We start from the raw sequence: 25000 nt of genomic DNA on the forward strand, positions 1-25000 counted from the left end.
GAAAGCTTCAAATGAAAGCTCTACCCCTCTACAGGACTCCTTGTCCTGGTGGTTGTCCCAGGGCCAAGGAGAAGCGGCAGTTGGAATAAACTAAGGAACCGTTAAGGAACAAAAATGGAAACATGAACTAAACCTCTGAATGGTCTCCGTCTCTCACTCCCACACTGTGTGTATAATTTTTGATAAAAACAAAAACGCATAATTAATCTCATCTCTACTTTTCGCTCTCCTTCGCTCTCTCTCTCTCCCTCTCTCTCCCTCTCTCTCCCTATTGTCCTCATTCTTAAGCTTGGTCTTCTGATAAAATTGAGCGAATCAGTAAAAACACACATGAAACAATGGTTGGGGGAGGGGGGGTGTGGGGGATGAGCAGACAAATCGAGATAGGCCGAATGATCGCCCAATCGCGAGGTTTATCACGGTTTTCCCAGAACAATGGTGAATGGTGTCGGAGATAACGGGGGAAGAATCTGGGGAAAGGGGCTCACTTTTGAGACCGGAACCAGCCAGCCGCTCGCAAGAGGCCCTCCGCCCCCCTCCCACACTAACACACACACACACACACTGCTCCTTCGATGAACATGAAACTATCAGGGGTAGTATATCCGGTTCTGGTTGTGGTACGCGGCGAGGCGTTACGACTCGATGCAACTCCACGCACGCTCCACACCGCCCGGGTTGGCAGGGTAGCTATAGACTGCTGCTCCTTCCGCATAGCCTACGTCAATGTTGGATTGTTTGCTGAAAGTTGTCGCCACACGGCGCACGTCGGTGATGAGTCAGTTAGTTGGTGGCTGCCGATGAGCTGCCGCCGCTACTACTGTTGCTATCACTTCTGGTGCGCCGTGTAGGCGACGCGAATCAGTCCCAGCCATTCTCCTTGATCATGTGGGCCAGCTCGATGATGTACTTGCCTTCCTTGTACTTCTGGCTCGACTCAAAGGCATGCTCCTGCAAACGGGAAAAAGATAATTACAATTTGATACAGAAGATAGCATAAAATGAAATGAAAGGGCGAGAAAAAAGCAAAAAGAAGAAGAAGTTTTCCAAAACAATTCAGAAACAGGAAGAGAACGAATGAAATGGACCGCAAATTTAACATAATTTTAACAAAGTAAGTTAACAACTGATAGTAGCAAAAGAAGCTCAAAGAAGCTAATGACAGGAGCTGCGCACAAAGCTGACTTACATATTTCCATCCGAGCGGTGTTTTGCAGCATTCACAGTAGATATCGGCCACGGCATGTAGCCCGGTTAGCAGTACCCGTTCCTCGGCCTGACCACAGGCCACGTTAACGCTACAAGTAAAGCAGAACGTAAAGTGAGCATCCATCCCAATCCAATCCAATCCAATCCAGGACGATTCCACACGTTGCCCGCACTACTTACACCGAGTTAAACAGATAGGCCCGGCCCTGGCTGCCCTGGAACGATTTCGATATAAGCTCATCGTGACTAGCTAGGTGTGCCCGGCAGTGGACACAGGAGTAGGTTCGGTTCGTGGACGGTAGGTACGCTTGGAACGTTTTCACCATGGTGCCACTTCCGCCGGTCGACACAGAGGACGACGCTGCGCTCGAGGTTGATTGCCCGTTCGCGTGCCCTCCGTTGGCCGCCCCCTGCAACAAACAAACAAAAAAACAAGGAGTGAGTCACCTGGAAATACTTGACATCCACACAGCACACACACACACACAGCCACACACATGCAAGCGTGCTCGCGAGCGCGCGCCCGAGAACAATAAAATAATCTAGAAAGGAGAGTGGAAGGTGTCTTAGGAATGGTTCTAGGTGGATGATAGGTCATGCTGCGTTCGGCAACATGCGATTCCGAAAGACTACGCGCTTTTGTCTAATCTAATTTGAATCTACGAAACACGGTGGAACTGGGAACAATTCGAACGTACGAACACTACACACACTACACTACGATTGCGATTATGATTCGGCGATACCTGGGAAGGATCGTTTTCTTGATTGGATTCCAGACCGGAAGCGGTACGGGGCAGCGTTGCGAACAGAAACGATGATGGATGAACCCGGTCGAAAACCCGGTGCCGCCCGGTCGTCCGTCTTCCGCCGTACCACCAGTCTTGCTCCTCCTTTCACCCTTCGATGGTCCTCCTTAGTTACCGGTGCCGATGAAGATGATCCCCGTGAGCCGCCGATTGGGGTTAGGAATGTGACGTAAAGTTATGTTTGTGCGTGTTAGTAGCGATTGTGGAGCTCAAGTTGTTAAGGATCCGAGGTAAATGGAGCACACGGGATAAATAATCATGTTACGGAACCGGGATAGCAGCTTACCTGGAATAGTAGATCAAACAGGAACGTAAAGCGCATTCGTGTCCTGCTTCTTCTCGCTCTCTCTTGCTCTCTCTTGCTCTGGTAGCACTAGACAGGAATCGGTTAGGCCAGGAACCGGCTAAACCTCGTCCGTATCTGGTAAAAACCCTTCCCTCTCACGTGTGGGATATGTCCGCGCTCACGCACGTGCAGCTACTGCGCTTCGTTTCGCTAGCTCCAGCTCGGCCACGGTACTACTGCTACTGCTGCTACTGTGGCCGCTGCGACCAGCCCGGAATTACCGACCGACGGCTTGTTAACACTCGCGTCACCTAAGTGCACTGCGATCGACATACGACAGCAACAACGGGCAACGGTAGCTACGATGCACCACCACCATAGACACCACAGTCCTCGGATTGCTGCTGCTGCTACTGCGCTCACTACTCGCTACGAGGTCCTTCTTCTCGTCTTGATCACACACTGGCGGCCTGGCCGGCCCCCGTTTCCTTCTCTCCTTCGCGCGCGCGCGTGTGTGTGTCCTTGGCGTGTTGCGCCTATTGGGTTCACGCGGAGAACTGAACCGAGCTTTTTCGTTGGGATTTTATGTTTGTTTGTTTGCCACAACTATGCCACTTTCACATTCACTCTCTTCCAGCACGGGGGACGGAGCGTTGTATGGCTGCTGCACTCGACTCGACACAGACACTCACGGTGTCGCCCCGTTGATAATGTGATGTTTGTTGTCGTCGTCGCTGTCTTCTGACTGTTCCTCGGACCTCGAATGGGGAACCTCTGCAATTAGACAAAAACCCGGAGGTAAACAGAAAGCAAATAAATGAGAATGTTCGTCGGTAGCGAGCTGGAAACGACGGCCATGGTCACGGTCACGGATGATGCAGTGGCCAGTGGCCAGTGTGACGCACACGCGAGAACCTGTAAGAGCTCACACGCTAGAATCCGGTCACCGGTTCGATTCGATTACCGCATCACGCAACGGAACGAAAGCGCGCGAGGACAGCCCTGGTCTGGTCGACGTGAAAGGCGCAAAACGCGACGCAACGCGGATTACAGATTACCTCACACACGTGCCAATAACAGAAATGAGACTGTGGCTTCGAGTACGAGTTGTTTTACCAGAAAAAAAAAACAAACAAACACAAAATCCCTCCACAACGAAACGCTTTCTCCAAATGTTTCTCCGATGTTTTGCCAATCAACTTTTCAGTGTTTGAGTCCAAGGCCAACTCGATGATCTGGTGATTGCTTATCCTCAATCCTTTTTTGTGGTTGCAGTAGTTGATGTTGTTGCCTGGATGATCATAATTCAATGTCCAGCCGAGTCGACCGAGCCAAAGCAAAGTGCATGCAATCACACAAAAAAGGGGGGGTCCACATGCCACACCACGGCACCCAATTGGAAGGTAATTCCCTGAGAGAGAGAAAGGCCAATTGGCGTCGAATATGCGTGAGATAAGTAGGTCGCTTCACTTCGATGGTACGTTAAGGGAAGGAGGAAGGGACAGAGCTACAATATCATCAATCGGTGTCGGTTTAGCTGTGTGTGTGTCAAGGTTTCATTAAAAGAAGAAGGAGAAGAAGAAAAAAAGAAGGGCAAGGGAGTGAGGCCACAACACACCAGCAACCCTCTTATTCCGGATTGATTCCCTTGCATCACCCCATATGCGATCATATTGCGTAATGTTGCACCGCGCGACCGATGCGAACGAGATGCACCGAGATGTGTGTATCCTCTTCCTCCTCCGCTCGGTGCACTTGCAGCGCAGATGCAGTTGGAATGGAAACAAATCACTCGCACACACACACACACATGATCCCCATTTGATAACAGGCACCTCGAGGAAAAACCTCGCGTCAACACTCCAGCAACCAACCAAACACAAGCAACCTGCTGGCTGCTGGTGTGCTGGTTCCGGTTCTGGTCGACCACCTCTCGTTTCGCGTTCTGCAAAAAAAAAACAAGGTGAACGAATTCTGCTGCTTTCTAATGCCCCCCTCCTTCGCTGCACGAAGCAGCCCCCCCAAAGAAACGAGAATCGAGAAGGAACGGAAGAAGGAACATATCAAGAGTTCATCAAACTTTACACTCGCGTCGTCGTCTGCACACACGGGGAAACGGGAGCGCGATCCGTTCGGTCGGTGCGTCGTACACCACACCAAGTAGTCGCCGATCGGCTAACTGTTTGCTCTGCGCGCCTGGTACACGTCTCCGCGGTGTGTCTTGCGCCCATGTCCATGCTACCAGTGTAGCCAGCAGCAGCAGTAGGCAGCAACACGATGATGAGTCAAGTGGCACAGAGAGCATCATTGAGCAACCTGGAGGTGTTCTTGTTCTCTGCTGGTAAGTCCGATTACTTCGCAAAAAGGCGGCACTGTGGCACGAAGTAAATACGCAGTAGAGAGAAGAGCATCAGAGCCAAGAGCCAAGAGCCAAGAGGAGAGAGGAACGGATACGGAAGCGCAGCCGAACCGAACGGGGCATTTGGATTCGCAGCACCACCAATAATATTGACGCCAGCGCAACGGTGATCCTCAACCTAGATTAGAAGGATTGTGTGCCTCTCCACAACACAACACACACACACACACAGCGCAGCACAGCGGTAAGACTTCGCGACCCCAAGTCCAAGTCCAACTTTCTCCGCCGCTAGCCCAATACAGGGCGCGACGCAAAACACAGGAGGTGGGGGACGACATAAACAAGCGGCACGAGTAGAGCGAATCACAACAACAGCAATCACAATATCGCAGTATAGTAGCGCGAGTAGAGCGAGTCGAGCAAGGACGGAAACACTAACGATCAGCTGCTGCTGCTGCTGCTGCTGCTGCTGCTGCTGCTGCTGCTGCTGCTGCTGCTACTGCTACTAATGTCAAACGGTGGTCAGCATCGCATCGCGCCCGTTATGTGCACGCGCTGCGCTGACTGCCATCGAAATTACGTAGTAATTTGAGCGAGATGTCAACGGAGGAGCGCTGAGGGGGGGGAGGGGTTGTCTGACACAATTTCTTGTTCGACCTACCTACCTCTCTCTCTCTCTGTCTCTCCCCCCGCACACAGCCGCACTGGGGCAAAAACTGGCTCCACGCAGCTTAGAAGAGCTCGAGCTGCTACAGACTCTGCGCGCGCTGGAGACTGGTTTGCCTCCGGATCGCGAGAGGATCGCACCGCACGCGTTAGAGGCTCGGGCTGCTGGCGGAATCGAATAGAGACCGATCGCGTACACCATCGAAAACCATCGCCTCCTCCCCTTGCTCCTCCTCCTCTGCTTCAGGCTCCACGGCAAAGAAGCAACCTTCGTGGCTGGGCTGCTGCTCAAGGTGGGCTCTCGGTCACCACAGACCACCCCAGACCAGAGCAACAAGACCCAGACATGTTGCAACCAGCAAATGGAGGCGCCGTGGCACGAGAAAGAGACAGAGAGAGGTGCTTGCGCAAAGGTATAAAGCACACCAACAACCCCGGACCGGAACCTGATGATGGGGGATGATCGCGCTCCCCACAACAGTTCTCGACTTGAACGATGCTCCCGTGAAGAACCCAACAGCAGAAACAACTAGAGCGGGCAGTTTTGCGGGGAGCTTTTCCCTGGAAACACCCCCGGGAAGACTCTTGGAGGGGGTTCCGACGATGAACGATGAAGAAGTTCCGATGCCAGCTCGCCAAAAAGCTCGCTGCTGGTGCTGCTGCAGAACCAGAACACGGGGCCGGCCAAGACTTTTCTTCACTCGCGGTGGGAGAGTATGTGTGAGAGAGAGAGAGAGAAGCAAAAGCCAAAGAACTTCTCCCTGGGAGGATTATTGACCCCAAAAACTGGAGGGATGGGGATGCGGCCACTGAACTCGCGCTTTAAGCACACCTTCAGCGACTTCCTCCGACGACGAGAAGACGAGCGAGCTTCTAGTATCCACAAAGACGACTTCCCGGTGACATTACCTGGATTATTTCGGAACCAGCACTCCACACACTTCACTCAGTGTTCCCGTCGGCTGTTTTTTTAGGGGATGTGTCCCCCGAGGGTTCAGCACTTCCTCCACTGCAGCTGCACTACTGCTGCACAGTAACTTTCCGCAAAAGCGGGGAGAATAGGAGTCGCCACCAACAGCAACCACAACGCAATAAGCGGAAGGCACGTCCGATCTTGTGTGCGCGCGCTCGCGCTCACACACCACCGAACATCAGCAACAACACAACAGCTGTGCTCTGGTGTGTACGGGAGATCTCGCCACGATCGTCGGGTTGCGTCTAACCTGGAGGGCGGACGGGCACGGTACAAAGCTTCGAAACCTCCTCTACGTATTCTACATTACTCGTTCGGTATGCTCTTCACACGCACTCTGTACCTTTACTTCAACACCGAACCGAACCGGACGACAAAAGCGGACTAAAGAAGATCCGTGCGGACTCTTTTGATTTCCTCAGCTGAGACTCTGCCGCGAAACAACCGCAACCACCACCTCTCACTCGACGACGGTTTACGACGGACGACGCTTTCCGCACGATCTGTGTACGGCAACGGCTGTGCAAGATGTGGAAGCTGATCCGTGCGCCCCAACCATTGGAACCCCCCCATTCGCGATGCTGCTGCTGCTGCTACAAACAAAAACAACACCAACACCGACACAACAACGGCAGAAAGGGGTGTTTTTATGGACGGGGCTCGACCACGACCAAGGCAAACAATAATGACGGCGAGCGAGCCCGAGAGCGCTACACAGACTAGAGCGCCAGACAGACAACACAGACCATGCTGTCGCTGCTGCTGCTGCTGCTGCTGCTGCAAGGGACCCCACAAGTGTTTGTGGAGGGCCTCTCGCCTCTCCTCTCTCTGGTGGCCGGCTGTTGCGTAGAGCGGCGGTGAATGCTCGTGTTCCGTCGAGTAAGGGGGGACTCTGGCTGACTAGCTGGCGCGGTCGCACACTGGGTGTGCTCGTTGGTCAGAAGTGCGATCGCGATCATACGAGACGATCAACAGAGATGCGTTCTAGAGCGAGAACCGGCGACAGCGGCCGCTTCCTACACCCTTTAAAGGGGAGCAGCAGGATAGGGGAGGGAGGGTTCGATGCTCGCAGAAGTGGTGTGCGAGCGAGCGTTTGATGGTTTGCGATGGTACGCTCTTTGTGTTTGCCAACCCATGGTAAAAGGTTCCTGACCACCATCACCACGACATACACTTGACTAAGCCGGCGGACTGGGGACGGAACTGAGGCGGGCGAGGCCACCAGACGCTCTCGTTCACAACAGATCGTTCACATCGCCACCGACGCGACACAAACAAATCGCGAATCCCACCATCACCACCAGCCAGGGCATGGCAATATCTAGCGTGCGCGCGGGCGCGAAGTGAGCTGAACCGCGTCGCCAGCGTCGCTACAATTGTACCAAGAGACGTTGACCACGACCAAGACGACCAAGACGACGACAATGTGTGTACATAACCACAACCAGCTCCGCCACCGTTCTACCGAGCGATTGGCCGCTTCACAAAGCATCGCCTTGAGTGCCAGAGCGAGGAGCGACAAGTTTACAAACAAACGATTAGGAGGAGTCAAGGTTGAAGAAAGAAGCGCGACCGTCGTGAGAAGAACACGACGCAACCAGCAGATACTTGCAGAGGCTGGCCTGGGTAATCCCCTGGTGGCGGAGGTCCTTGAATTCGGACATCTCGGAAGACGGAGTCAGGAAGGAGTAACACACACGAAGAAAGTTGGGCAAAATGCGCAACACGGATCTGGCCTCGCCGTGAGAGAGGGGTATGGGGTGGGGATGGACATTAACCACAAACTTCCGTCAACACAAAAGCCACACCAGATAAGACAGATGTTGATACCTTTCTTCTACTTCTACCCCCTGCTCAGGGCGTGATACTACGCCGCGACTGCTTGACTGACTGGCTCATGATGATGATGATGATGGTGAGTCGTCTCCTGATAGTCTACCACCACCATCATCATCACCACTCGAGAAGCGACACAACAGCTGCTTATCAGTCGATGAGAAGGCAGGGCAAAAAAGGGGTGGGGAACCGCTCTAGATTTGCGCGCTGGCCCTGTTTATCACCTTCGTTTTTTTTCTGTGCAACACGCAGACCACACAAGAAAGACAGAGAGAGAGATCGATCTGCTGCGCGACAATACACGCGTTTGTTTACAAGCTGGCGGCCACGCGTGCGCCAGATCGAGCGACGCGCATATGGTTATGCGCGCACCGATGAGGAAGAGCTGCAGCGATGGTCGCGCCGGAAGAGCGGAGCCATTAGCACGCGGCCTGCGACCACAGGTCAATGACGACGATTGCGTTGACGACGACGACAACGACGGTGGTGATGATCGGCCAAAACGCTACCCCTTAATATGTTGCAGGCTTGCGGTGAGACCTACGGTCAGCTGCCTCCGAAAAAGCGAGAGAGCGAGAGAGAGAGACGATGATGCTTTCACAAAAACATATGTTCGGTTTGGGGGGCACGCAGCACCGCCTGGCTGCCGAGCAGCTGCAGCAGCTGAGCGGCAATACCACAGAGAGCAGTTGTTGGCCTTGACTTGATAGCACGCAGCAGCTAGCATCGGCCAGCATCGTTCAGCAGCCAGTCAGCTGGCGAGTAGATAGGCTCGCCAGTTCGCTCGCCATACGATCGAGACCGACGACGCGGTTATTGAGGACGACCTTTCACGGCGGCTACTACGCTAAGCCTTGTTTGGTGAGGAAGGATTACACTGTATGGTCGCATCGGAAAAGGAGATGTTCAAAAGGGCCACCACAGAGCCTTTTAGAATGCTTCACATGACCCTTCGCACGAGTTTGCATTCTAAATCTTTACGTCACGATGTGGACTTGAATTTCAAATCGTCGCTCAACGGTTATCGTTCCGCTAAATTACCATACCACCAGGAACCTGGACTTACCCCTTTGGGTTTTGCCTTTTTTCCGTGACACACAACAATGACCACGCGCCTGACGCGCTCTTGACACGCAACCACCGCGCCCACCCTCGGACCGAGACCGTGACCATGTTTGCGCACCACCACCACAGAGGTCACAGAGAGCTCACTTTCACTCGCAGAGGAGCGGAAAGCAGAAAAAAAACACACAAAACCCCCATAGTGGTCAGTGTCAGGGTGCAAAAGCAAATGTGTGCTATTGGAAACACACAATTTGATCCACCGAAAAATTGCTCAAAACGTCCAACCGAGGACCACCACGGCGGGATGACACACTAACCTTAATAGGCTCTGGAAGTCCGAAACTCGGGCACCGGCTCAGACGACGCAGACGACCGCCACGCCACCCGGAAACCCGGAAACAATCCAAACTGCTGCGTGGTGGCGACGGATGACACCGTCTTCCTCCTTCTCCCAAGGGGCCGGCCCCGCGCGCGGGGTATGTGTTTATTGCCATTTGCTTTGCTTTGCTAGCGAAATGGATGATATGTCATAAAAGGTGGAAGAGGGGCGGCGGCGGCGACGGGTTAATGATGGTCATAAACTAATTTGTGGTGTTGGTACCGGACCTGGGGGGGGGACCATTCCAGTTGCCACGCGCTCACCGAACGCACGGTGATGCATATTCCCCCCATATGCCATTGGCATTGCACAGACATTTCACCGTTCAAAGCTTGCGAACGGAATTTACTTTGTCGAATTAGGACCAGGACTAGAGCGTTGCATTTTAGGGCAACGAATCGCTTCGAACGATGAACGGCAATAAAGGGAAGGAAATTGCAAAATCATTTGCATCTGGAGGATGGATTTTATGACAAAAATAAACCCTTTTTAAAGCTACTAACAGATGCTCGCTTGACGCTGTTTTGATTTTGATCAAGTAAAAACCACTGATTGCTACAACGTAAGTATAGCTCAGATGGCAGCGCACTAGATTTCTAGCTAATCTACAAAAGGCCCACAGTTCAAATCCTGACCTCTGCCACTTCCTTCTTTCTTCGTACATATGCTAATCACATTCTCGACATTTTCGGGGTTCAAACTGTGTCAACATCATGAATGCGTCATTACTACTTATGCCGATAACCTCCCCCCAACATATAGAACGATAGGGAGGAACACACAAAAGTGTGTCCAAAACGACGCAATCCTCTCTCAATGGTGAGGTAGTAGAACACAAATAAAAAAAGAAACACACAAAAACAAAACAATTCTCTCTCCTTCCTTCCCCTCTCCAACAAACACACATTTGTTTACGATTTCGTATGGTTTCGGTTCTTTGATTTGCTTTTATTTTTGGCTGCGCCACACCACCGCACACGCGGCGTCACTGCGCGCCAAATGCAGTTACCGATGGTGGTGGTTGAGGGCATGGGGAAGAGGGTAGATAATGGCATTGGCCCACTACGCCACTTTTTGTTTACGTTTGGCGTGTTTTGACCCCGCGGGCCCGCCACGTCTCTTGCCCCAACGCTACAATTGGACCGAACCGCGTTGGTCTATTGCTTTTGGCGCTTAATTCACTTACTGTGCGTGTAGCGTGTGTGTGCGTCAGTGCGTTGTCCACAACCCGGATGATCCACTTTGCGGCGTCGTTGCGAAGAGGGGGGAGGAGAGGAAGGCTTTTAATTACTTTTCTTTTCATTTTCGCCACCATTTTTGGGGGGCTTCCGTACCGTTCTCGTTCCGTTACAAGGTTTCCTCGGTTTTTTTTTGGTGACGTCTTTGGCTTCCATTCGCTCGCCCGGTCCCCGAAATTAAACCCATCTACAAGCAAGTCCTTCCCTAATTACCAAACAAACCCAGTGTCCCAGAGTTTGCTAATTGTATATCGGACAGAACCCCGCCCTAGGGAGAAAGTGGCAGCTGATCGGTGTTGTGTCAGATGCAAACAAGGAAAACCCCACCCCAAACGCCAGCAACAGCTCCCGAACGCCCCATTTGCGAACCGGATTCGCGTCTATTTCTGGCCACTTTTGGCTCGATCCCTGCACTAAACACCATATCGCCCGTGCTAACGAATGTAAACTAGGACCTTGGCCAGTATTACGGAAGTGGCGATCACCGAAGCGAGCGATCGTGACAGCAGAGCAGAGCCGAGAGGCATCGGTCCGTCGGTGCGGATTTTGGTCATCAGCAGTTCCTCGTGGATTATAAATATCCACGTGGCGCACACATGGCCACATGAATGTTTTTAAAGGGAAAATAGTTATGTAATGCCCGCTACGGTTCGATTTGCGCGCTGCTGACCAAAGCGCAATCCCGCAGGTGTCGCAACGCGACCTTTTCGCTTCGGCTTTCCGTGGTGAATGTTTTTAAAGATGTTTCACATTTCTATTAATATCATCCTCAAGCCCGGCCATCTCGACCCAACCCCCCCACCCGAAATGCTGTCCAGCGATCATCGACACCACACCAAATGGTGGAGGAAACTATTTTCCTTTTTTTTTATTTATAAAAAACCGTTCCACCTAATTATGCGTTTCCAGCAATCGGTTTTTTTTCCCGATACACTTCTCTCGAAGCAACTCATCCGTTTGCTCTAGCTTCTAATAACAGCCCTGTGGCAGGAGGCATTTATAACCGTTCTACTCTTGCTCCGTACCAGACATTGAAGTTGTGTTGATTCTTTGGATCCCCTTTCCTTTCGCTCGACTAGAAACCTTCCTCGACTCGACTACATCAAGCCGGCAGAAGGAGGTGTAATCAGACAACTGCCACAAAATGTGGTAATTAAACTCATCACTCGTACGAGTGACTCCCACGAGAACGCTCAACACATAGACCCATGTCAACGCGTTTTGCAATAATGTGTTTTAGGGAGCGCTGTTGCTGTTGAAATGGTCGAAGTTTTGTGTTGCATTAAGCGAGAACATGAGACGTCGTGTGGGAGGCAGTCTAAGGCCATGTGAGTCGTTGTGGCGTCTTCGAGTGCGGCACAAGATTCGATTTCTCTTCTCCCATCAATCAGTTAGGGAAACACTTGCCGTCAGAAGGAAGGAAGGTATAAGTCAATGGTCTTCTAGTTAAACAATCAGTTATAAACGGGAAATCATGGCCACGGGAATGCCATGCCATGCTACACAGATGGCAACAGATGGCGAGAATAGCTTGTGCTCGAGTCTTGCGCCGTGAGAAACCATCCTGTCCCAGATTGAAGCACTCTCGATCGATAACAATTATCCAGCTTCCATTTTGCTGTGAAATGCCCCGCTTCTCCTTTCTCCTTCCATTTACCGCCCACCCCCCTAAAGCCACGTGGCCTGCAGTGTCCAATTTGTATAAACGAAGCACATCAGCGGGAGATGCAGGAAGGAAGGAATGTGTATCCCAGTGTTGTAGGACCAGAGAGCCGCTTTTCAGGCAGATGAAACCAAAGACAAATTTGTGGTTAAAACACAGCTTAGTTTGTCCTCGGCAGCGGCGCACCAGCCCCATATACATAGGCTGTCTCGAACGTAAAGGACATTGAGAAGGCCCCGCGCGTCCAACCAACCAACCAACCAACCGATTGCAACAGTCACAGAGAGCTGGCGTGTGTGGCTTTATTGTTTGGGCAAAGTTTTTGGTTTGTGGTTTTGCGCAGCGACCGTGTCCCGTGTCCTTTAGGAAGTGTCGGAGCCAGCCACCTTGGAACTGAAATATTCCAACTCAAGTTACGGCCATATGCTGCCATCGCCACCGTGCGCCATTTAGCCACCTAACGCTTAACCGCAACGCAATGGGTCGGGGGGCAACACATGGGGAGAGTCTTCATGGAGTAATTTCCATGCGGCCGATCCCCCGTACTCTGTCCTCTTCTGACGCGCTGCTCGCGTTGCAGCTCAATTAATTGAAGCAATTCCCACTGCCTGACATAGACATGGAGACCAGCATCAGCAGCAGCAGCAGCAGCAGCAGCAGCAGCATAGTGCGCCCTGCCCTAACCGCACCAAATTGGGCAACATGTAAACATACGATTTAATTTTAGAACATAAACCCCACCACCATCACCACCATCACTACCAACATCACGTTAGGAAAGGTTCGCGTGATCTCAGCGCTCACAGCGCGCGTTGAGGCGGAATACAACTATTTGAGGAAGCATCGCACATCGCAAATCGTCGGCTCGGACGTCGCATTATGGGAGAGAGAGAGAGAGCATGAGTGGGAGAAGGTGGTAAAAAGGGTCTGAGAAGACGCTTTATTGCGCAACATAAAAACGTTGGCAGCATGAGTTCGGGTGTTCTGTTATGTTGCAATAGCACACCACACGTGACGTCCGCTGGAGTGGCCCCATCTTGTGCATGAGGAGCTCCCACCTTACGATCCGCTTTAAGGCGCGCGCGGAAGTGTCGAAAAGTAGGCCACATGCGTGGGATGATGGCCACGAAGTGGGGGGTGGGGTGGTAATCTGGCCCAGTTCTAGTTTTTAGTGCTCCGGCACTCCCCGGCTGCAAACGCATCGCGATGAACTGGTGATGCAAGAAGATACACTCCACTGGAATGGCATCAAGTAATGACCCTGGGTGGCATGTGGGGGGATGGACTAGACGCTCCAACTCCTATCCAAGGGGTATTTGGAGAGCTCAACATATCTCTCTATTCCGGTGTTTTTGGGGCTGAGGATTATCCAAATAGTAACAGAATTAATCGCGAAAGTTATTCGCTGCTGACTCACCGCCGAAGAAACCATGAGTAGCAGTCGTCCGATAACTTGAACAGTGAACGCAAACTGCAGCTGGGCAATGCAAATGCCACGACGACCACGACGACCACGACCACGACGACGACGATGGCGCCATGTTGCGATTCGATCAAACTCAACATAAATCCGCTCCGCTAAATCGCCCACCAACCATCGTGTGGCCCAATTCAGCTCGTCGAGACCACTGAACCCGAGGAGCTTAGCGTGAGGAGATAGTTGCGCCCGCGAAACGAAACGAAATATTCTAGCCGCACTCGTGTAGTGTAAGCGATGGCGCAACTAAGTCACCGGTGAATGGTCACACTTTCGCGCGTTTCGCCTCCGAATTCGACCGGCAGCAGCAGTTCGAACGTGGTGGCGCAAGTGAATGGTGTTAGATTTATCGTGAGGATTTAAGGAACCGGTTCCGATGGTTGGCACCGGTTCTACCGACGTCTGGACAATCTCCTTCTTCTACTAGAGTAGTTATTGGTATTGCGAAAGGAAGAGAGAGAGGTATAGTTACTATTACTACTACTAACGACATTATGGTAATCCGCTCCGGCACTCGATCCAGCTCACTTATTCCTAATGTTTGACCAACAACCATTTGGAGTGACTAAGGAGAACGAGCTTGAACTTATATCATTGAATGCTTGAACTTATATCGTGCAATAACGAGAGCACTGTTCAGCCAATCATCGTCATTATCCTTTGAAATTCGAAACCACGACTTTCGACATCATTTTAGGGCAAGGTTCGCGCTAAAACAATGCAAAGCCAAATGTTCTCCAGCACCATATACCCATGCCATGACCGCAATGATGATGATTCGCAATTATGATCGTTATCCGCTGCTAATCCAAAGCACATCGATGATCGGTGGTCAAGTACGCTTCACCTTCCAACTACTCCACACAATCAATTCCATCACTTCAAACGGCTCAATCTTCACGAACAATCTATGTCTGCCTACGCACACGGGGCGTGCACGCACGCCCGCACGCTAGAAGGCCCTTTATAACCGGAGAAGGTTGTAACAACACGCCGAGAAGAAGAAGGCCATCGAGGTAGTCCCTTTACGACCTACGCTCGCGCGCAATCAACCGTAAGTGGTGGTGACGACCGCGGTGGGGTCTCTAGAGGCGTCGATGAATCTAATATGACCGTGCGGCCCCCTAGCGGCCAACGTGTGGAAACACTTACACTGGGGCACGGCACGTACGGTGCGCGGGTCGGAATTGTAAACTTAATGTACCGTAGCAGAACGCCTTACCAGGACGTAATTACAGGTTAGGTGTAGGTGGAGGGGACGCCACGCTGCACGGTACCCCGCAAATTATTAAACTTTGAAAACGGAATGGCAGCGTGCTTGGAGAGCGTGCTGCCCTGTGGTGCCCCGTCGTCCTCTAGCGTTGCGTGTGGATGTGTGGAAGGGTCAGGAAGACATAAATCTTTCGCCTTTTCGTACTAGATTTTGATTGATGATAAACCTTCCAACGATACAGCTTTCGGTTGCCTCCAAAGTGGTGGCTAGTGCACGCTGTGCTGTAATACTAGCGCCCTCTGTTATCAGAGGATTAGTGCGCAACGATGTTCTTGCTGGACAGGAACAGGAAGTTTGATTTGAGGAAGGTACATTATGACTATAATTAAGTTCTCCAATAGAAATCAGCAGCGATCGACATAATTTCGAACGTGCTATGACCTTGAAGGCGTTCAAAAAACGTTGTGCGCCCTCGCTCAAACTAGAATTCGATGTCCCGAAATGGATCGTAGCAAACGTAGGCGTGACTCCTTTGACTTTCCCCCCGAACATCATCGACAGTAGCTTCTTTCGTGCATTCGATCACAGTACTACTTCTCGTCCAAGGTGTCACTCCGCCAACACACCGCTGGCACCCCGAAAAGCCTTGCCTTCAGACTAAAAATAAACGCCCCAAAAGCTTAGCTTCTTCGCTCAACATTTCCGCTGGTCACAGGCCGGAGTAAGATGACAGAATGGTCGTGACAGGCGTGACGGGCAGACGAGGACACACTCTTTAGCGCTTTTCGCCTACCACCACCAGCGAGAGAAGTACCTCTCTTCAACAGCAACTACGAGTAGAAGTCACAAGTTGGCGCCCACCGATCGACCTCTTCAAAGAGGCTCTAATCTCTTTGCTTCGCCGCCGCCGGACTAGTTGAGATCAACGAACCGCAAGAATGTGTGAGGCGCGGTATGCGGCCAACCACAAACCACCACCCGGCTCGTGGTCAGCCGACACTTCCGTACCGACCCAGAACGGGGAGTTTGAACAATCAGTTTCTCATTAACGGGATACTTTCGTGCGCTTTCGTTGGTGCGTGATCTCGGGGGTGTTCTGCTGCACAGTCCGCGGCCCAATCGGATCGAACGGAACACGGGCGCGTGTGTGTGTGTCTGGTAGACAGGCGAGTGTCGAAAGGCTGGCTGACTGACTCGAATCCCCTCCCCGTGCACACAGTGTTGTACCGGGGGTTTATTGTTCGAAAATTGATTGAAATTTTTAATTTTATTGCCCACCAATGCCGGGTAGACCGCGGAGTTGAGCTGAACCGGGAGGAACTTTGTCGGAAGTTGGCTCACCATCATCACCACCACCACCGTAGGAATAAAAAAAAGAGAACCGAACCGAACCGAACCGACAGCAGCACAAGTTTAATGGCGAGGCTGTAAACTGTTGGCCAGCAGCGCGTGATGTTGGTTTTTCTCCTTTATCTTGGGTTTTCCCCCGATGCCAAGGGCAGCGCCAAGCCGACTGCCTAGCGAATATCGGGTGTAAATGGACGCGTTTATGGACGTCCGGATATATATATATATGTTACAAATCCCGTTACGGGTTGATGGAAGGGTTCAACCGAACGATGGAAACCGCCCCACCTCTTCTGCCATGATCGATAACGTGTAACCAATGGAAGAAAAGACACATTTATGCCGCATTCTGCATCAATCCGACGAAGGAAAACACAAAAAGACGAGTGAAAGTTGCCGAAAGCTGGTTTGCAGATCGTGTGCTGGCCAAGTTCTTCGTCAAACGCCACCTTCGACTGATAAGGAAATTGAATTAAAAAGTATCAATCACCACGATGGCGTCACGATCGGAGATGAGAAGACAAAGCCTCGGTTATGGGCTGGTTATGTCATAAACCGGACAACAATAAACAAACCGCAGACCACGACACCGGCAGTCCATTTATAGCATAAAACAGTGCGCAATAGAAGCCAACCAGGGGACACCGCCGTCATGGCCGGGGTGTGTGTGTGTCTGTGTGTTAGCTAATTGCTTCTAGAACATCGGTCACATCATCGGCCGACCGTCGACGACGAAGAAGAAAGAAACAAACAAACACCCCGAACTCGAAACCGGGACGACTCCTCAAAAGTGCATCCCGTAATCCAATTATGGTTGCCCGGGACCATCACGAGGCATGGCGATGGTCGGGCAATGGCCCGGCCCGGGCAACTTCCTTCCTTCCGACCGATGACCGACGCCTGGATGGCCTGGAGTACAAAGTATATCGAGCAACAAACAAAAAACCGGCCGGAACCTGCTGCCATGGCATAATTTAAATATTGTTGAAAGTTCAATCTGCACCTCACACACACACACACACACACACACACACACACACACACAGTTGATGGAAAGCGCCTGTCACGTGTTTCCAAGGCTCAGCACTATAAGCGCCACAAAGCATTCCTTCTTCTGCATCCTTTCTGCTTCTCCTGCAGTTGAAGCGCCTCTGAAGGCGAGGGCCGCGACACGAACCGGGTTTGAAATCGAAACCGGGTTGCAGTGCTAGGCGCTCCGGGTCATGGACGTTGGGCGTCCTGATTTGCCTCTGCCCTCTGGGCTACAGGCGTAACGCCAGTACGGCGAACGAGGCCAAACAAATTAAGCGAACGATGATAGGAAGCCTTCGGGTGACTGAGCGCACTCTGTCGTGATTTTACCACCAATAGCTTCCCATTACGATCCGCCACGATGGTAGCCTTTTAGTAGGATAGTGGCACTAGTAAATGGCACTGGACGCTTAAATCAGACTGTGTAATTATTTAATTTAAGTAACGAAAGATACCCTTTTATCTAGCATCCAAACCAATGGACATGCTGGTGTCCTGGGGTCCATTTCATAAATCATTTCAAATGAACCGAGCCAGGATGTACCCAGCAGCGCCTCCAAGAGGTGTCCATGGATTAGCGATCCCAATCACGTAGCTCCCGTAGCAGCGCAAACAGCACACGGGATTCAATAGCAATTCCACGGCGTGGCGCGCCTCGAATTGATTTGTTTCCCTTCATCGGACAGGCGGACACATTCTGCATAAACTATTTCATTAGAAATCGAGCTTTTCCCCCGAAAAAAAAAAACACACACACACATTCGGTGGCCGGTCGCGATGTGACGTGCTCCGTCCGTCACGTAGTGATGATATGAAATATCAACTCAGTCACATCAAGCCTGCCAACGGAGAGAACCGGCATTATCAGCCTAACAGCATAGAAATGAAACCGTCGGGAAAAAGGACCCCGACGACAGGGCTCGATACGGGTTCCGGTGCGAAATCGATATTGGAAGCACGCAGCAATACGACAGACAGGCCACCCCTGCTCGAGAAACCTCTAGAGGTTATTTTTTTCATGTTTTTCCTTTTTTTGGGGAGCTTCGCGATGTGATGTGATGAAAAGGACCACCGGATTGATACAATATGCTTCCTAGGGTGGGAGGGGTGGCCGATGATGGTGGAAACGCCGGCGGCCTACCAGTTGATCACCGATGAAGGTTGTAAAAATTGAATCAACATCCCGCAGCAGCTGCTCACATGCATGCTTATACGGGCGGCTTTTCTTTTGCGATTCTGTGGTCAGGATTCGGTTTACGGGTTTACACAAGGACCACATTCCTTGAGAAAGCTTCATGTGATTGTGGTGACATATAAAGGCATTCTAGGTACTTGAACGGTACATAGTCGAGGTTGAGAGTTGTAATAGATGGTATTAGTTCAAGGAGGAAAGGAATAGAATACGAACTTATTAAGAAATTGCCTTAGATCGTACTACTTCATGCGTTTCTAACGTTTACTAGAAAACGAGAATAAAAATTCAAATATCGTCCAACGTATGCTAACACCATACTTACCACTGTACTAGCACCCTAATCAAGGTGTGAGTTGCTGATTGAAACCATTAAGAACGGCAATCCCCTGTGGGCGAGAGCTCATAGAACAACCTGAAAAGCGCACCTAGACGGTACTCAGTCAGCTGTTGAAGGCCCACCTGGCGGTCCTTCCGCAATCTCATCGTGAGTGGCGATAACCACTTCACCACAACGTGGGCGTTACTACCCAACAGAAAAGCACAAATCATTGTGCATCGAGAACCTGTTCCTGTCCCTATCGCGTAACGCGCGTTTTTGTTTTCATTTTCAATTCAAAATCAATTGAGTGACCGACGCGTCCACTGCCACCAATTTGCACAATCATCTTGGCGCGCGTATTGTCATTCGCACGGGCGCTCAGTCCGGTCCCGGTAGCCTTGCCCGGGCCCTATCAGCCATCAGACTACTGCGCGTTATCAAACTAAATGAGATAAACGGATCGTGCTCGAATGGTCGACTCTCGCGAGACGGCGTATAAAACATTAGCACCAGATTGGCAATGCTGTTCAGTTGCCGGAACGAGTCTGTTAAAGTAGTCTGTCTACTGGAGGTTCTACACCGCAATGAAGGCGCCATCTGCAGCATCAGCTGTGTGTCTAGTGATACTGGTGGTAGTGTTCGGTGATAGTGGTGCGTCCGGGTATCGTATACTAGGTTTTAACACGAGCCCCAGCCGATCGCATGTGATCGTTCAGGATGCGCTAATGAAAGAGCTGGCACGCCGGGGCCACTCGGTGACAATGATAAGCCCGTACAAGGAGTCCGAAAGCGTGCCCAACTATCGCAAGATAACGATCCCTATTGAATCGTGGAGTAAAGGTATGCTTCCCACCCCGAGAAGAATCTCATTCGCAGGGAACTAATTTGCTTCTCTTTCCTCAGATTTCGGCAGCAAGATGTTCACCAACAGTAATTCGAAGCTGGAAATGTTCAAAAATATGCCACTGATGCTAAAGGCAGCATCCGCTGCAGTTAACAATACCATACGGTCACCGGAAGTGCAGCGCGTGCTGCGTGAGAAGGAAGGATTCGATCTGGTGATCACGGGTATCATGAGTGACGGTGCCCTTGGGCTGGCCACAGTACTCAACTGTCCAACGATAGTGGTGTGCCCGAATGCCGCGATGCCATTCGTGAATTCAATGGTTGGCAATCCGTCACCGATTGGCATCATCCCGAGCATGATGGCCGGGCTTTCCTCGGCCATGACCTTCTGGGGGCGTGTGGTCAACATCCCTGGAGTTTTCATCGATGAGCTGTTCGGTATCTTCTGGATGAGCTACCAGCGAGAGGTTTACACGTGAGTACGCGCGCCTTCACTAACAAGCGCATAGACAACGAATACTGATTCTTCTCCAATCCATGGCAGTAACCTTTTCCCTGCGGATCGCTACCCGTCATATGATGAGGCTAGGAAGAACGTATCGATGGTATTCCTGAACCATCACGTCTCGAAGGGTAATCCAAGACCGTACGTACCGGCAATGGTGGAGGTCGGTGGGTTACAGATCAAGGAAACCCCCTCGCCGCTCCCAGAAGATATACGCAAGTGGATCGAGGGCGCTGACCATGGTGTCATCTTCTTCAGTCTCGGTACCAACCTGCTCAGCTCATCGATGCCACCGGAGAAACTGGATGCCATCCTGAGTACCTTCCGGAAGCTAAAGCAACGCATCATCTGGAAGTGGGACTCGCAGGATATGCCCAACAAACCGGATAACGTGCTGCTACGCGATTGGCTACCACAGGATGACATCCTAGCCCATCCTAACGTACGGCTCTTCATCATGCACGGTGGCCTCGGAGGGATCGCCGAGTCGCTGTTCCACGGCGTACCACTCGTCGGCATTCCCATGTTCGGCGATCAGCCGGCCAATTTGGCGAAAGTCGAAAAGGAAGGTTGGGTCTATGTGCTCGAGTTTAGCGATCTGACGCAGCAGACACTCACAAGGGCGATCGAGACGGTACTGAACGATGGTAGCTATAAGGAGAACGTGCAGCGTTTGGCGCAGCTGTACCGCGATCGCCCCCAGAGTGCCATGGAAACGGCTGTCTTCTGGACGGAGTACGTGATCCGTCATAGGGGAGCAACGCATCTGCGCTACCCAGGAGTTGACATGCCCATCTGGGAGCGCTATGCACTGGATGCAATCGCGTTCTGGTGCGCAGTGATCTATGCGTTGTGCAAGTTTGTAGCATTCACGTGCCGCCGCTGCTGTCGGAGAGCGAAAAGCCCGAAACTCAAAAGGCAATAGAATCTACAATAGAATAAGGAAAAAGTATTATCTATACGATCGATCTTCAAAACTCACAATCCGGATCGTATGAACTAGTTTATCATGCGAAAGCGTCCATCACACCCGGCTGACAGCTAGCAATCAACCAATTGGATGGTATTTGTCACACAAACCCACGATTTTTACCGCTTTACGACTTAATTATACATTCTGCACTGCCCAGGTCGTGCCCAAAAAACGTGCCATTCCATGTTCAGAGTCACTCCGTTGGCGAAAAAGCCTTCTAGCGTATCTCCAGCCCAAATAAACATGATAAATGATTCCTAATTCCGGGAGGGGAGACCTCTCCATGTGTTTCTCGGGCGTGTTATTACAGCGCGCCGTAAATGAGAATCGCACCATCCGGGGAGACCGGTTTCAATCTGGAGTCGATCTGGAGAGTCATTCGATTTCACTAACATCGCAAATAGATCTCCGGCAATAAAACGAGACCAATACACCAATAGCAACGCAACGTGGGCCCCTCAAATTGAAGCATAATATTGGCAACGACGCCATTAGAATGATCCCCTGAACCTGAAGGAGTGCCGGCAATAAAGGCACACTCCAAAGTCCAAACCCATTAAACGTGGCTAACACATTCGTCTTTTCGGTCGGCGTCCACTTAGCATACGTAATGATCTGTCAAGCGGCCCAGCTGTATGATTGACGACGGCAGCAGGCCGGCCTGGCGAAGCGATTGACACCCGGTCGCACATCGCGCAAGCAATCCGGTTTCTAGAGCTTCCTAGAACGCAATTCTTGGCTGATATTTGGCTTTCCATTCTCACAGAGGCACGCCGAACAGACCTTCCTTATCCCGTCGTTCTTATCGGAGACCGCGAAAGGTGAATATCCGATAATTCTGTCAACACAGTTCGGTCCGTGTACACCCCGCTGCTTGTGTTCCACACCAAATGGAGGTTCAATAACCCGGAGCTCTAGAAGCATCACTTCACCACCTTCCATCGGCATGGAACAACTTCCAAAGCGAGCTAGTGGTCGATTCGGATGCATTGTTTATGATGTGGCGTGTACCGCAAGCCAGCTGCGAACGATCCCTCGGTTGCGTGTCGCCACGCCAGTCATTAGTGAATCGATTGGATATCGAACAGCGCACCGAACCGCGTCAAATCCGCGTCACCTAACGGTTCTGGCCTGGCCGGCTAGCAAATGACCTCAATAGTGGGAAGCAAATCTCAAAGAACACACAATGGTCAAGTGCAGAAATTTACATATCAACAGAACAAGAGTCGCGAGGGTCGCCGGGAGGGGGTTCCATAAAAAAAAAGAAAGTCCAACATCATCGAGCTCTCGACGACGACGATGATGGCGATGATGATGACGACTACGATGTGGACGATAATGGGGATCAGGCCAGCCCATGCTCCTGGAGCGATAAAACCGAAAAGCTAAAACCATCAGCGTGCTTCAGAAGTTGATTGTTCGACTTCTCGACGCTCCAGGTTCTCGACGCGTAGCATCAGAGGCGATCTGAAGCAAGCTAATTAACTCCAACTATCGATAAAAGTTGCTCCGCCACGACAGACGAATAGACCGGTACAACCTTACCTGCGCCCCAACCCCACGATTATCGAGAACATCTCAAGTTAGATTGAGTTGAGGTTGAGTTTTTGATGGTCGGTCATTTAGATTAGCGCCAGCCAACCGCTCTCGAATGAATAGTGTTGTCTTACCTGTGAGAATGGGAGAGAGAGAGAAAGAGAGACATTGGACATTGGAGCATAAAAATCAGATCATACATCACACGGTGTTGAAGCGCGATCATAATCGCCGTTGGGGACATTGGAGCATGGCATGCACTCCGAGGTGTTCTGTCCGATCGACATTGTCCAACTACAAATGTTCTTCCATAAAAAGCAGCTGGTGCTGGAGACAATAAAACCGTTCCCTCCTGACAGCTAGAGCAAGTTCAGTGACCTAACTTTCTAACAACATTCTCTCGAGCTCCGACCACAAAGAACCCACGCGCCAGGGTTCGTTCGTGTGTCGCTGTATCGCCTTGTCCAAATTTCCGTCGAGCATATAACCACGTACCTCTCGCAGACACTTGTTCGCTGGTCAAAATGCATTCACTTAACGACCGGCAAGAGGTGCGCACCGTACACCTTCTCAACATTCTGATTTACTTTGATTTTTTACAACCCCCACAAGGGAGTCCCCATCCACCCGTGTTCCCTGGGGCCTTCACGGCTACTTGTACCAGCGAGCGAGCGAGCGCGTTACGATCGTTAATTTCGGACAACACAACAGCAGCACAGGAAAGGTTATGCGAGAAGAAGAAAAAAAATTGATAAAAGCCACTGAACTCACTACTCCTCAGTCGCAAGTGGTCCAGTCCACTCCAGGTTCGCGCGGAAGATGGTCAGTGAAGCGCCGCGAAAAACCGTAAAACCGTGTCCCACTAGGAGGAGCTCCAAAAAAAACAACGAGGTGGTAGATTTACGCGAAAACAACGAAAAGAAGAGAAGGTCCCGTGCGATTAAACGGACCAAAATGCTGAGCACTGGACGGTTCTCTCTGACGCCCATCAGCTGTTTAATGAGTTCTCCACGAATTACACCCTAATGTTCCTCTCCGCTCCCCCCAAAAAGGCCAGTTACTCATCATCCTCCGACGTGCGCTGCCACACACAAATAAAAGTGTAAATTAATGGAAACCAATGGCCACGACGGTTTGTGATAATTTTTTGTGCTCCCGGCTGGCTGTAGACGCTGGCCCGTACGCCCGCAAACCAACAAAGATTATGTGCGATTACGAGCCAGCGAGCCACAAGGCTTTATGACTCCTACTCTCCGTCCCAAAAAAAAAAACACAAAAATGCCGTTTTCAAGTGCGGCCAATGTTGATACACAATTGTCATTGCGCACCGTCACGCCACCTCAGAGACTCCCTCCTTCACTGAGCACCTTTCTCAACCGAACGGGTTTGACGTTGTCCATGGGTCCGACGGGGACGCGAAGTCGTCGAGCAGCATCGATTCTCACACCGAAAACTACTGTATGAAAACATGCGATCAAATCCCACGGCCCCAAACCCCCCAAGAGCACGACAAATTAACGTCTTCCCTGCTCTCCGCACGATCCGCGATCTTCGCGCGCGAAGGATCTGAGGTGGAAGTAATGTAACAGAAATTATCTCCTTCCTCTCGAACGAACCCCGTCCGTGCATTAATCCTCATCATTTCAGCTCCGCTTCTCCACTTCCTTCCCCTTTGGCCCTTTGTTGTTAGTGGTGTTGGGCTTCTTTTAGTGCCGGGTTGATCCAGTTCTTTTCCAGAACCTGCAACCTGCAACGAGGTGCACGAGGTTCGCGGACCCACCACAACGGAGGAGTGCGCGGCGCTCGTCGTGTCCAATCGGAGCCATTTGTAACTGTCCCGGCGTGTTGGCTGGCCGAGCTGCCATCTATAGTGCTCCACCACAAACTGTAAATCGTAATCGAACACGAAGAGACGAACACCCTGGCCAGCATAGCATGGTCGCATCTGGAGCAAGGCATCATCCACCTCGAGGGAGAATCCAAATCAAGAGCGCGATACGCGAGTTCAATGACCATTCGCCTCGTGGTGGTGGTGATGTTGCTGGTGGTACGATTAAGATGAACTTTAAGCACC

General features: G+C 51.4%; 2 protein-coding genes across 5 annotated transcripts in view; one reads left to right on the forward strand and one right to left on the reverse strand.

Moving 5' to 3' along the window:
- LOC125954008 (protein yippee-like) overlaps positions 1-25000 on the reverse strand; it is a 64717-nt gene that overhangs the window by 2752 nt on the left and 36965 nt on the right. For 2 of the 4 annotated variants that reach the window (XM_049683942.1, XM_049683939.1), the window contains exons 2-5: positions 2305-3078; positions 1390-1619; positions 1190-1298; positions 1-951 (exon numbers count right to left, since the gene is read on the reverse strand). The exon at positions 1-951 is cut by the window's left edge and continues 2752 nt beyond it. In XM_049683942.1, the coding sequence (XP_049539899.1) occupies positions 862-951; positions 1190-1298; positions 1390-1619; positions 2305-2340 (465 nt within the window). In that variant the 5' untranslated portion in view covers positions 2341-3078 and the 3' untranslated portion in view covers positions 1-861. Of the gene's footprint in view, positions 952-1189; positions 1299-1389; positions 1620-2304; positions 3079-6238; positions 6840-25000 lie in introns of those variants that run through there. The other 2 variants (XM_049683943.1, XM_049683940.1) reach the window with 2 other exon arrangements.
- LOC125953974 (UDP-glycosyltransferase UGT5-like) lies at positions 19651-21342 on the forward strand. The gene is made up of 3 exons (XM_049683876.1): positions 19651-19906; positions 19970-20387; positions 20457-21342. The coding sequence occupies exons 1-3, from the start codon at positions 19651-19653 to the stop codon at positions 21340-21342; spliced, it is 1560 nt and encodes a 519-aa protein (XP_049539833.1).

This window comes from Anopheles darlingi, chromosome 3 (genome assembly GCF_943734745.1).
Source record: "Anopheles darlingi chromosome 3, idAnoDarlMG_H_01, whole genome shotgun sequence".
NCBI lineage: Eukaryota > Metazoa > Arthropoda > Insecta > Diptera > Culicidae > Anopheles > Anopheles darlingi.

What these genes read in the sequence shown, in the direction of transcription:
- LOC125953974 (XM_049683876.1), top strand. Translation starts at nt 19,651, where the DNA reads ATGAAGGCGCCATCTGCAGCATCAGCTGTGTGTCTAGTGATACTGGTG. An exon ending in TATTGAATCGTGGAGTAAAG is followed by an intron (nt 19,907 to 19,969) that starts GTATGCTTCCCA and finishes CTCTTTCCTCAG; the next exon opens with ATTTCGGCAGCAAGATGTTC. An exon ending in TACCAGCGAGAGGTTTACAC is followed by an intron (nt 20,388 to 20,456) that starts GTGAGTACGCGC and finishes AATCCATGGCAG; the next exon opens with TAACCTTTTCCCTGCGGATC.